The sequence below is a fragment of the Xenopus laevis genome, chromosome 1L (genome assembly GCF_017654675.1).
Source record: "Xenopus laevis strain J_2021 chromosome 1L, Xenopus_laevis_v10.1, whole genome shotgun sequence".
NCBI classification, from domain to species: Eukaryota; Metazoa; Chordata; class Amphibia; order Anura; family Pipidae; genus Xenopus; species Xenopus laevis.
Window position 1 is genome coordinate 106,218,919 of NC_054371.1, and position 14,366 is coordinate 106,233,284.

The 14,366-nt window shown below is 38.3% G+C and overlaps 1 protein-coding gene across 4 annotated transcripts in view; it reads right to left on the reverse strand.

Annotated features, from left to right (window-relative positions):
- Positions 1 to 5,292: 5,292 nt before the first annotated feature.
- The window catches only part of tnks.S (tankyrase, TRF1-interacting ankyrin-related ADP-ribose polymerase S homeolog), a 128,408-nt gene continuing 119,334 nt past the window's right edge, over positions 5,293 to 14,366 (reverse strand). For all 4 annotated transcript variants that reach the window (XM_041582082.1, XM_041582077.1, XM_041582075.1 and 1 more), the window contains 6 exon segments: positions 14,176 to 14,273; positions 13,209 to 13,283; positions 12,548 to 12,653; positions 11,237 to 11,423; positions 7,986 to 8,142; positions 5,293 to 6,394 (listed from right to left, as the gene is read on the reverse strand). In XM_041582082.1, coding sequence (XP_041438016.1) covers positions 6,308 to 6,394; positions 7,986 to 8,142; positions 11,237 to 11,423; positions 12,548 to 12,653; positions 13,209 to 13,283; positions 14,176 to 14,273 — 710 coding nt within the window. In that variant the 3' untranslated portion in view covers positions 5,293 to 6,307.

A 14,366-nucleotide genomic window follows, 5' to 3' on the forward strand; every position in this document is an offset into this window, starting at 1 on the left:
ATGGCAGTGTGTTGGGAGTTTCCTTAAATGAGAATGATCTTGGGGTTTTTGTAGATAACACGTTGTCTAATTCTGGGCAGTGTCATTCTGTGGCTACTAAAGCAAAGAAAGTTCTGTCTTGCATAAAAAAAGGGCATTAACTCAAGGGATGAAAAAATAATTATGCCTCTTTATAGGTCCCTGGTAAGGCCTCATCTGGAGTATACAGTGCAGTTTTTGGCTCCAGTCCTTAAAGCTGGCCATAGACGCAAGGATCTGATTCCCATCTCCCGACCCGCCACTAACCATTCCGATCAAATAAAGTACAAAAGAACAAATCAGCCGATGTTCTGCCCCTGACAGCAACATGAAATACGAAAGTTATGTCCGACCAAAGCTAGTGACAGTCTCCCTCTGAAAATCGTACGATCGGCAATACATGCAGAGATATTACCCACAGCCGACAGAAATCTTTTAACCTGTCTGATCGACCAAACGACCGATCTCCGCCAAACGAAAAATGTTGGGAATCTCCACACACGGTCCGAAAATCGTGTAAATCCTCGTATGGTATGATCAGATCTTTGCGTCTATGGCCAGCTTAAGAGGGATATAAATGAGCTGGAGAGAGTGCAGAGACGTGCAACTTAATTGGTTAGAGGGATGGAAGACTTAAATTATGAGGGTAGACTGTCAAGGTTGGGGTTGTTTTCTCTGGAAAAAAGGCGCTTGCGAGGGGACATGATTACACTTTACAAGTACATTAGAGGACATTATAGACAGGGGGGGATCTTGTTTTCCATAAAAAGGATCAATACACCAGAGGCCACTGCTTTACAAACACATATTTGTACACATTTTGCATGCAGAGGCTCAAAATAATAATATACAGCACACAATTTTCATGGCAAAACAATAGCAATGCAATGCAATAAATGGACTCAAAGCCAATCAAACCAATACATTGTTCTCATTTTGTGAGATCACTAGTTAAAAAATATCAGCTTCAATAGTTTCCCCGTGCTGTGAAAGTTTTATAGGCACAAACAAGCAATCCACAACTACACACAACTGAAAGTCCAATAAAATGGCTACAAATGTAGAACATCGCAAAATACAGTTACAAAATGAATTGCAAAGCACATTTAACAATAAAGCTACTTAAATTGGCAAAAAAAAAAAGAAATACTAAAAAAACAAAAGGGTTAAACAGAAATACCAGCATCAGTTTATTAGTTTTAATGTAAGGCAGGAGGGTCTGGCGCTTGTAGCACTGGTATCCGTGTATGGCCAGGCAGATGTGCACTTATGTAACTAGAATAATAAACCGACGGCTATTTCATAACTCTGACGCATTTGTTTATTCTCTAAGCTTCATGAACAGGAATCTGCCAGATTTATAGACTCAACATATAAAAAATCCATTTCAGGAAATAAGTAGTTTATTTTTACCCTAAAAAAATCATTCAATAAAAATCTAGAAAACAGCCCAGTTATTGGCATTCTATAATGCTGAAAGCCATTCTAATCCTGCTCTCGCCCACATGCTGCTTTATATAGAATACAGCACAATTGCCTGTGTGGCCTGGTATGGATACCAGGAAGGTCTAAGCATAAGACACAGACATGAGCTAGAGGTTAGTATGCAAAAGATAAATAGAATTACTTATCATCCTTTTGCCTTTATATGTTTTTCCATGTGAGCCCCTATAGCAGGGATGAGACAAAGCAGATTATAGGTGGCATTGGTACCAGGCCTAACCCTGCATGAGCAGCAGGTGGGAATCTGAATCTGTAGAAAAGGAAGTGCATTTACATTTACAGCTCTGTAGAACTGCATGATACTTAAAGGAACAGTAACACCAATAGATGAAAGTGTTTTAAAGTAATGAAAATATCATGTACCGTTGCTCTGCACTGTTAAAACTGATCTGTTTGCTTCATATAAACAAGCTGCTGAGTAGCAATGGCGGAAATTGAAAAAAGGCTTTATGGCACAAGTTAAATAGTGGATAACATTATATTCTACAGAGCTGCTATCTGCTGTGTAACCTGAGCCTTTTCTCATTTGAATGGCTGCCCCCATTGTTACACATAAAAAATACGTTTTTTGAAGCAAACACAGCAGTTTTACCAGTGCAGGGCAACACTGCATTATATTTTTATTACTTTAAAACACTTATTTTTTGATGTTATTGTTCCTTTAACTGACCTGTATAAAACACCAGCATCTTATATTATTTGCCATTGTCACTAATGTAATACAGGTATGGGACCTGTTATGCAGATTGTTTGGGACTTGGGGGTTTCCAGATAATGGATTGTTCCATAATTTGGATCTTCAGAGCTTGTCTACAAGAAAAATAAGTAAACATTAAATAAACCCAATAGGTGTATTTGCCTCCAATAAGTATTAATTATATCTTAGTTGGGATCAAGTACAAGCTACTTTTTTTATTATTACAGAGAAAAAGGAAATTTAAAAATTTAAAAATGTGATTTTAATGAAGTTTATGAGAGACGGCCTTTCCGTAATTCATAGTTTACTGGACAATGGGTCTCTGGATAATGGATCCCATACTGGAACAAAGAAAAAAGTAATTCTAAGCAACTTTTTAGTATACGTTAATTCAAAATATTCAATGTTTCTAAAGTTATTGGCATCAATGGGTTGCACACTGCTGTGGCTGGAGGGGAGCTGACATTGTTTCAATGGTACAAGTGCCCAGGACAAACAATGCCCCCCCCCCTAGTCTCTAAATGCAGCGACTATTTGTCACCGGCAAATATCCCTCTGGCCCAGTCCGATCCTGGATATATCCCTTTAACTTAATGTCAATGCAGTACATAATTATTCATTACATTTAGAAAGTTTAAAGCTTAAACTAAATGTTCTTTTTCATAATAGTGCCTCTTTATCCTGTTGCCTGGCACAGACTTTAAGATTTGCATTGCAATGGCAGCCCAGTGTTTCAGCTTGTGTCCCCCGCCAGTAGGCAATGAACAGAGGGGGATCTTGTGGCCCTCTATCCTATCCTGCCAATCCTGTACCAGATAATTGTTCAACCACACCCACACACCCACATGGAACAATGGGCAACAACAACTGGCACAGGCAGAGTCAAGTGTGTGCACCAGCCCTTAGAACAGGGGTAGGGAACCTGCGGCTCTAGAGCCTCATGCGGCTTTTCATCCTGCTTGCTGCGGCTCAGTCTTGCGGCTTTGCCTGTCAGGTCGTATTTACAGCCCTCGCACCTGCTGGTGGCTTCTTGAGTGTGCGACAGCGGTAAGCACACTCAAGAAGCCGCCAGCAGGTGCTAGGGCTGTATAGACGTCCCAAGAGTGGCAAGACTGAGCCACAGCAAGATGATCACATTAAACAGATGAGAACACTAGCATTTAATAGGGCTATTCAGTGTTTAATTTATTTCAAAGTAGCCCTGCATATACACAATGCACTTCTGTTTGTTGTATTCTGTTGTTGTAACAGTTAAAAATAAAAGTTTAAAAAAGTTTATAAGCTGTGTTATGTTTTGCGGCTCCAGAGTGTTTTTCTTTAGTGGGAGAGGGGCAAAATGGCTCTTTTGATAGTAAAGGTTGCTGACCCCTGCCTTAGAATGTGATGTGAACTTCATCATGCACCACATACAGCAAGGAAAAAAAACAACTGTAGCAGCACCAGGTAAAGACTTTAAAAAAAGCCGGTACTTAATATCCCCTAGAAATGGTATGCTGTAGATAACATACTGTAGATAACAGACTATGTAGGCTCTTTTAATAAAACTGGGCAAATTTGCATCTTGGCAGTAACACATGGCAACCAATGAAGTTTGCTTTCACTGATCTACTGCTAGCTGGCTAAGCATAACTAATCACCGATTGGTTGCTACAGGTTGATTGCTAAGGTGTACACAAAAAAAAGGCCCCTTCTTCTGCCTGCACCCAGAATCATTGCATTGGCTCAGGTGCAGACACAAGCTGCTAATTTCAGTGAAGAAACACAAGACTTTGCGGTCTCACACCCAAATCAGTGTTGTGCATGCACCCAAGCCAACACAATGGGTCTAGGTGCAGGCAAAAGAGGACGCTAATAGGGGCTGATTTTCGGTCCCCGTGTGGCACCAGCATAGTCGGACTGGAGAGTTGGCGGCTCATGTGGGCATCTGCCACAGGGGCCCCCCAGTTGAAACTTCCCCTCTAGGTCCCCCAGGAGATCAGTCGGCAGCGCCGGCAGTAGACAGGTGGGGGTATGGGTCGACGGGGGCCCACTGGGTTTTTACCTAGTGTCCCACTAGCCCAGTCTGACCCTGGGCACTAGTCATAATGCCCACATTCCAATTCAAAGGATGTAATGCTATGTCATTTCTACATGCTCCAGTGTTCATGCCTTCTCTTTGGAAATGTTGAAGGATATCCCCTCCCTATGTTGTAAGGTGTGGGACAGGTGTACCATGTGCCTTTTGTTCAATTCCACTTCATAGTGGATTCTATATTAAATTGGATAACTTTGTAGACAATAATAGTGTCCATGAGCCAAACTACTCTCTTTACCATTGAGTAACAGTGACCTCCAGTGGACATTTAAATGTACTTTCACATAGCAGGAATTTGCTATAGAGTTTTAATTAGGGATGCACCGAATCCGGCCTTTTTCAGCAGAATTCGGATTCGGCCGAATCCTTCTGCCCAGCCAAACCGAATCCGAACCCTAATTTGCATATGCAAATTAGGGACAGGGAGGGAAATCCCTTGACTTTTTGTCAGAAAACAATGAAGTAAAAAATGTTTTCCCCTTCCCACCCCTAATTTGCATATGCAAATTAGGGTTCGGTTCGGTATTCGGCCGAATCTTTTACAAAGGATTCGGGGGTTTGGCCGAATCCAAAATAGTGGATTCGGTGCATCCCTAGTTTTAATACAGAGATGAGTAACAGAATGTGGACTACTCTACCAATTCCAAAACAGCCTGACCTCATGTCCACACTTTTCTCAATGTCCCCCTATGGTAGTATCTGAAAAGCTTGTTATTACACCTGGCCACAAAATAGAGCTGTGTACACTGGGAACTTTTGGTTTGTGTCACATGATTTGGTGGGGGGGGGTGACCTTAAATAGGCTGACTCTAAAATAGTGTTCTTCAACTGCACCAGAGGAAGGACCCAAGAGGTCCGAAACATGTAGTGCTATGCATCTTTAAATAAACACTACACATAAACTTGACTTGCTCTCCAGTGGATTTATTTGCTATACTATGAATCAATTGAGTATTGCCAAGCAGAGTGACAATGATACAAGTTAACAAACAACACAAAGTTCAGCATAATGTTCTTTATTTCTGCAGACCCCTTTGAAGAAGTCTGCTTCATCAGCCAATATTGATTTCTTTTGCACTTACAGAGATGTAAACATGGCAAATTGCTGGCAGAGGACATTTCTGTTACAAAATCTAATGATATCTTCAGTTCTGACCTACCCACCTTGTTGTTATATAGTTCGGCTGTCTGGCAAAGTTTGCTGGGAGTATGAGAATAGCAGAAGAGCAGCATCTACTTTACTACACCTTTGCTAAGCAAATAAGGAGAATCTTCACTGAGGAAAAATTCTCAAATACCTTCCTATGAAGTCTATTAAAACTCCCATACTGCACTAATGTGCAGCCAACCTTCCTCAAAGCATCCCATGAAGTGGGCTTTTTAGTGTTATGGTGTTACTATATGTAATGTTCCTTGGTCGGTCTTTGTTTCTCCTTCATTTCCAAGCGGTATGATTATTCAAAAAAGTGCAAAGAGGGGAAAAAGAAAATGATCCATGACTGAGTTTTTTAGGTTGGGAATAGTAAATATTGCATTGTTTAGGAACAAATGTTTGTGCAAAGGAAAGTAACATTGGGTCATGTATACACAAATATAAAAACAAATAAATAGGCTCCTCGGTACTCGGGGTACTTGAGCTGAAAGCGGATAAACATTACTGTTACACATACATAAAACATCCAGTTTAACCACTCGGGAAATACCATTGTGGAACATCATTGGTAGCGATCCTGAAATCTAAAACAAGATTTAGGTCGTTTGTCTTGGATAACATATTGGAAACGAGCCTCAGAAAAGTTTGTTAAAAGGCAGCACCATGTAAACATTTCTTCAACAGGAAGACTAGCACGGAAGAACGCTTCCACTCCCAATAGAACCATCAATGTAACACTTAATAAGGTACAGCTTATTTCCAGGCTTCAGGGCTTTCCTTTTTATGGAGCCACTTCCCAGAGTCAGTCGCTTACTGCTCACTTCTTGCTTGAAAATCCACGTCCCTTGGGTTTAGTTTCTTACTAAGTCTTTTGTTCAGCTGTTGTGGCAGCCTGCAAAGGGGTTTCTGGCTTCATTATCTGGTATGTTATGAGATATTCTGGGTATGCCTGCACAATGACAAAATACATTATCAGTTATGTTCCATCTTTCAATTCCCCCATATCACCATTATCTTATGTACAACATCAAGTCCCTTATTCTGCATATTCTTATAACCTTGTTCAGTATAGAAACAAAAACTGGGTAAATAGATAGGCTGGGCAAAATATAAAATGTTTCTAATATAGTTAGTTAGCCAAAAATGTAATGTATAAAGTCTGCAGTGACTGGATGTCTAACATAACAGAACACTACTTCCTGCTTTGCAGTTCTCTTGGTTTCCATTGATTGGTTACCAGGTAGTAAACAATGCCCACAGTAGTTTCCCATTTTTATTTCTATTGGTGGATGTATATTAGGGATGCAATTACTTTCAGTTTGTAATTCATATCTGTATAATTGAATGTGCTTGTTTAAAAGCCCACAATAAGAAAGAAATCTGAAAACAACATTCACTATGTGATAAAGTAGTGCTGTTTTGGCAAACATGTTTTACTTTGGTGCTTGCAAAGTAATTGTCCACTCCCCCTTTTTAAGATGTAGGTATTGAACACCTGAGTAAAGGGGAAAAAGCATGACCTTGATATATATAGCGACAGGCTCAAATAGAGTGATTTTAATAGAAAGACCAAAGAAAGTTTTTTCTATTAAAATCAGTTACTCTAAACTGAGCCTGTTGAGTGCGTTATTTTTTGACTATCTCTCTCTCTCGCTCTCTCTCTCTCTCTCTATACATGTTTATATACACATATATACATATATATACACATACACATACATACATACATACATGATAAATGATTCCTTGAAACAGGCACTAGATACAATGAAATAATTAGTAGATTTATAGCCCCACAATGCTTTAACCTGAAGAGATACTTTCGTATTATGTTCTTACAGTTGCTAAAAGCTATTTGTAAAAAAAACTTGTAAGACCACGTACAGCTTTTATCCACTGGAGAAAATGCAAGTTTGCTCCAAATAGATCTGTGGTATAGGTATGGGACCTGTTATCCAAAATGCTCAGGACCTGGGATGTTCGGGATAAGGGGTATTTCCATAATTTGGATCACCATCCCTTAAGTCTGCTAAAAACCATTTAAACATGATTCCCAACAGGATTGTCTTGCAGCAGTATAAATTTATAAAAAATAGAATGATTTGATTAAAATGGGCTCTGTGGGAGTTGTGCTTCCTGTAATTCAGAGCTTTCTGGATAACAGGTTTCCAGATAATGGATCTCATACCTGTAGAAAGTGCACTATGGTATTTCCTGGCTGAAATACCCCAACCATGTGAACTGACTAGCAGGTACTGATGCTATTGTTTGCTTACAACGGAGTGTTTCAGAACACATTGGCTTTTTTTCCCCACTATCTGAGCAACTTTGTGCCTTTATATGGTCACAGAATTCCTTGATGATTTTTAATATCCTTATATCTTACATTAGGAGGGGCATCTGAAACTCTAATGTGGGAGATAACACTAGTAAACTAGGACTATGAAAACTGTTTACTTTATTTTAATAAGGGGATATTTGTTATGACTGTATCAATTTAGTGAAAAAACCAGGCTCACTGCACAATACATTACACTTACCTGTTCTCCTCTATAGATTACATACTCTGCATAAGCTAAACCATTAACACTTGGACGGCCAATCACTGAATGATGTCCTGGAGGAGCATGCGCCATCTTCATTGTGCTGAATTGCAAGAAGGATTTGCCAAGAGTCACTCTGCAGAATAGCATTTGTCTGATTTGGGGGGGAAAACGATACAGAATTATTTCTCAGTGCTTTCTGGTATTATATTAAATGTAAAATGGCACATTTCATTCTCTGTCTCTGGGATGAAAACAGAGAAATCAACAGTACTTGTATCTCCACAAGCAGAAAAAAAGCAGAAAAAAAGCAGAAAAAAAGCAGAAAAAAAGCAGAAAAGCAGGGAGTGCTGGACATTGCTCTCCTGCTTTCCCAAAAACTCCTGTTGCCATTCCTTCAGCAGCTCATTTTCCTGATGCCTCAGAAGTCATTGTTAGGGAGGCAGACCAAAGTTCCTATAGGCTGAGGGATTGTTCACATTTTCACAACATAGCCCTTCATTTAATGGCTGCCACAAGCAGTCGGCAAGTACCAGGTTGCATGTCAGAGTGACACACAAGCGTGGGAACCAAATAAACATCCATATGCCACCTGTCATGAACACCTATGGGATGTATCCAGTTTCCGGCAAGGTTGTAGCAAGAGGTGTGTGTCAGGATGAGAAAACTAGTAACTGTATAAAGTCAGAAGAGCTACAGTACAATTTACCAGTTTTATTCGAGGGACTTTGATCCAGGGATCATTCTGGGGCTGTTCTAATGCAGGCCCCTTCTCCACCTCCTCCCCTCCCACAACACTTATGTTTGGAGCAGGTCTGGTGGGCTGCATCTCTAGTGCATTTACAGTAGAAAGAGGGCAATATATAATATATTTTTCAAGGTTTATTGTGGAAGCAAAAATCCATAATAGTATTTTGCTATTCCCTTTTTCTTAACTTTAATGTTGAGACATCATTTACTGCCCATCTAATTTTTTTACATTATAGTGTGTGTCCATGCACTGCAAAGTTGTAACTTTGGCTCCTACAAGGCTCTGGGAAGCAGTAGAAAAAGGATTGTGGTTTCTCAAACTATCATTTCTTTCAACTGCATAAAACTCAACCACAAAGATGAAATACCTTAGTGGCAGCACAAGATTTTCAGCAAAAAATGCTTTAGGTGACTCACCTAAATAAACAACTTTAAGAAAAAAAAATAATAAAAAAATTGTGAAACATATTTATTAATACCCACTACACTGTAAGGCATTCTTTAATAGGCACAGTTCCCCTTTAACTTATACCATAGCTAAGAAAAGAGCACAGAAAATGGTTTATCTCCCAAAAAATGGCAGGAAATGATTTTCACTGTTATGAACCAATACTTGAAAGGCCACCAATAAATCATGAACACAATGTTCCAGCATTTGTGACATAGTATGAAGTACTGCATGTCATGCCACAGGAATAAAAGAACTAATAAATTCAGCTCCTGACATTAAGACTTTGCTTGCTCAGCTCAGGGACAGCTTGTACCAGACGCACCATTCCTACTGTACAATATTAGGAAGCATTATTCCACCTACACCTTTTCTATGGGTATTTACCTTCTCCACATGAGAAACTACAGTATATATTTATTTTAGTTAAATTCTGCACACATCATGTAATTTGTGCTTTCTTCGTTATTTTCAGGACACATTTATTAAAGCAGATGAATGTGTCAATGTGAACACTAAGTAGTTACGTTACATTTCTTTCTTTCCTATGGGTATTAGAGTTCCCCACTAAATGGCTTAGCATGGGCACTTTCTAATATTATTCATTTTCCACATGAATGTAAATTGGTAGTAAAAAGGAAAATAAGCGTGTTATGGCTCAAATGGTTGTTCAGTCAGATCCTCAGTGATATTTACAAATGGGATTGCACACTCCAAAAATGACAACATTTATTAATAAATAATTATATCAAATAAAATGCCCTACGCATTTCAACCATTACAGTCTTTATCAGGAGAAAAATACAGAAAGAAGGGCTGCTTTTTTGTATTTTTTGATGAACACGCTTGAATTGTGTAGGGCATTTTTATATAATGTAATTATTTATTAATAAATCTTGTATTCGATTATTGGAGTGTGCAATCCTTTTTGTGAATATGCTAAATACGTCAGAGATAAACATGTAAAGACCTATATACAGCGTATGAGACCGGTTATCCAGAATGCTTAGGACCTGGGGTCTTCCAGGATCTTTACATAATTTAGATCTCAATAATTTATGTCTATTAAAATAATTTAAACATTAAAGGAAAACTATACCCCCCAAACAATGTAGGTCTCCATTAAAAGATACTGAGTAAAACAGCTCATGTGTAAAACCCTGCTTCATGTAAATGAACCATTATCATAATAATATACTTTTTTAGTAGTATGTGCCATTGGGTAATCATAAATAGAAAATTGCCATTTTAAAAAATAAGGGCCGTCCCCTGAGATCGTACGATTCACTGTGCACACATACAAACCACATGTAAGGTCACATGAGCCAATTAACAGACAGAGTTCTGCCTTTTGCTTCCTCACTTCTTCCTGTTACAGTTAATGTTGTAGTATTTCTGGTCAGGTGATCTCTGAGGCAGCACAGATAGAGTTACGAAATGGTGGTTCAAGGCAAGAGATGTAAAATGGCAATATTTATGTAAATATATATTCCAGTTTGGTAAGATTCTTTAATATGTCATTCAATTTGATATAAACTGTTGCTTAAGTATTCTTTTTGGGGGGGTAGTTTTCCTTTAAATAAGACCAATAAGATTGTTGTACCCTAAATAAGAATTAATTATACCTTAGTTTGGATCAAGTACAAGGTGCTGTTTTATTATCCCAGAGAAAAAAAGAAATCATTTCTAAAAATTAGAAATTTGCTTAAAATGTGGTCTATGGTAGATAGCTGTCCCCTAATTTCGGAGCTTTCTGGATGATGGGTCTCTGGATAACGAGTCCTATACCTGCATATAATTTAATTCTGTTGTAGTATTGGCTGAATATAACTTTACAGCAGGTCCGGATTGAGAATTAAAATAGGCCCTGGCATTTCAGGTACACAGAAGCCCAATCAGCTCACACAGAGGCCCAAACAGCCTCCGCCAGCCCACTAAATACTGACTTTCTATGGCACCTTATAGCAGCCCCTCTGGCATTTGCCAGAACCCACAGATTGCCAGTCCGGGCCTGCTTTACAGTCAATATGATATTAGGAAAGGTAAATACCTGTGGCAAATATAACATGACCTGTCTTTGTGAGTTGGGCAGCCGGTACCTCCACCTATGCCATACACGTACTGGTTGCTTTTAGATGAGTTTTCTGCAAAGTATATACCAGCTCCAAACATACCCCCAATGTACGCATGCCGCTCATCAAAGCCTTTGTGAATAATAGCATTAATAAAGGGAGAGCCTAAAAAAAGGGAATTAAAAAAAAAAAGAAAGTGAAACAAGTTTGATTTCAGTAATAAGGAGCATAACAAGACAATTCTTAGTATCCAGGGTAGTTTTGCCAGTGCCAGTCAACAAAATATCAGCAAATATTTGCCTAGAATGCAAACTTTGTAGTTTTGTAATAAACAGGGATTAGTTCACACATTTGAACAATGTAAAGTGGTAACTAATTAGAAAATAGTATAGACAAGATTACAAACTGTATAAAAAATCACATATCTACCACCTGTACAGATAAAGGGCCTCCAAACTATAACTACTAACTTCTTGGAGGCTACATAGAGTGCAACTGAACTGAAGTTTAAGGTGATGGATAGAGTAGAACCACCTAGGAGAGGAGGGGAGAGTGAACGTGTGATCTAATTTAGAAATTACTTGAAACTGCAAATTAAACACCATATCACCAAGTGGATTAAATAGAGAAAATGCCCCTGTTGTGTACACAAAATAGCATTCACTAGGGAGTGTAAATGTACTTAAAGAAATCCCAGCTAAAGTAAAGATGCAGAAAGCTGCCTTTAGCCTTTTCTCTGATGCTCTCAAGTCAGGGTCTGAAGCCTCTTGCACCTTCAACCCCCCCCATGCCCCCGTCACTGCACTTCACTGTAGAAGGGAGCAGTGCCCCCAGTTCAAGCACAGTGCTTTGACAGTGCAGACCACACTGATCCCTGATGGGCACAGCTGCAGCAGTTGTCAAAGTTTTGAACTTAGCCCTGGATCACTCTTAAAAGCTTCTCTCAAAATATGGCTCTTTAAATTAAAATTTGGGGCCTATATGTCAAGCTGTGTTATACGATTTGTGCTAAAAACCCAGTGTGAAAAGTGCTAGATTTCCAAAACAAGTCATTTAACACAACTTGATGTGATGATTACAATTAAAGTAATTATTTATTAAAAAGAATTGGTACTTGTGTGTATTTCATTCTGTGTGTCCCCAATGGCATATTTTAGTACGGCTTTTTCAAATGGCTGTACTTTTTTCTGCACTTGATTATTACATACCAACTATTACAAAATGCCTGCCATTCAAATGATGATGTATTTGATATCCCCCCCTTCCTTTTTTTAACAGAGCCAACATACCATGAAATAGCATTCGCTCATTGTGATGGTTGTGGTTTTCCTCTGAGACCTCTTTTTGTCTGTGGCAGAACCTCTCCCTGAGTTTTTTATTCACTATCTTCTGAATCTGGGGGTAAAAAAAGAAAATGTTAAAAGTACACAATTGTAACTGGACCACTGTAAATTGGGCACCATTTAAATACTTTTATTAAACCAAAATAGTTTTGTAGCATTGCTATTCCACTATATAAAGAATTTCATATTTTAAGAACATAGACAAACATTCAGTTTATATTCCGCTATATGAATAGACCTAATAAGGTTGCTGCCTTGAAGCACTGGGGGTTACTGGGTTTAAAACCCTATCAGCAAAGAGTGTGTTTCTTGGGTTTCTGCATGGGTTTCTTCCAGGTTCTCAGGTCTCACTGTGCTAGGGAAATTAGACTGTAACCTACACTGGGGCAAGGAGTGATGTGAATTATGAACAATATCTGCAAAGGGTTGATTAATATGTCATTGCTGTATCAAGGATAATAATAACTTTATAAGCTTAAGGTAAAATACAACTGATAATGTGCAGAGGGAAGGGTATTTATTCTAAACTGCTCCTTAAGGAAATCAATAAAAATATGGAGAGTAATACATTGAGATAACCGTGTACAAATACATAATTCAGCCTTACCCTGATGACATTGTATCGATTGAAAACTCCTCCAGCATTGCCACCATCTCTGTGCTCACGTATAGAGTTTTGCATCTTTAATTTAATAGGAATAGAACAAAACAAAATCCATGTAAATGTTATTTTCTGTAGATAACAATTACTACACACATTACCAATACCTAAACTATACCAAATAATTTCTACAGATGGTGAATAAATGAGCAAAATAACACACCAAGGTACATTTTGGGGGTGTTTGTGATCTAAACAAGGGGTCATCTGTAATTGTGCTTTAATGGATAAAATAATGAAGTGTCCAAAGGTTGCACAGTGAGTGATCCAGTCTTTATAATTTTTTTGTCTTTTCTATGAAAGTCTTTATATTTTCTTTTTGGAATGTGAAAAACAATAAAAAAAAAATACTTGAAAAGGACAGGTTTCCCCATCAACTAACATTTATTGCATTACAGATGATCCATTCTCATTACGATTACATTTATTAATAGCAGACAATCATATTTTGCAGGTCTGTACATAGTAACTGACATACAGACAAACGGCTACAGTAGATAATTGTCCTACCCACAATGGCTTACAATATAATCTAAGCAACTTTTTAATGGTCCTTCCTATTTATTACTATTCATCTTCCTTTTTGACTTCCAAATTGTTCTTCTCAAATAAACCACAAAAAAACGAAAACTGAAGGTTAACAGCAAATTGTTTTAGAATAACACTTCCGAATAAAATACAAGTTTAAAGGTTAACTAACCCTTTAAGCCAAAACTGCTTTAATGCCTTCAAGCACTGTTAATCCCTTGTACATGTTATGATACAATTTAACACAAACTCATTGAAAGTACGGTACTTGTAACCAGTATAATTCTTTCCTAAGTATAGTGCCCAAGCCTACAACTGTCAACAAATATCTTAACACAGGTTTATTTTAACTGATTAAAATAGAGGTTGCAAGACCATCTTTTACCTCTTCCTCCACTGATTGGTGTTCTTTATCATCTGATGCGAGATCCAGGAGAACAGTTCCTTGGCTCACACAGTGAAATGTCAAATAAGGATTCGTTCCTGAAATTTACAAAGGGTCAGGTTAACAAAACCACATATGAAATGTTATAGCCTATGGGCTCATTTGTGCAGGATCTATCACAGTTAAATATA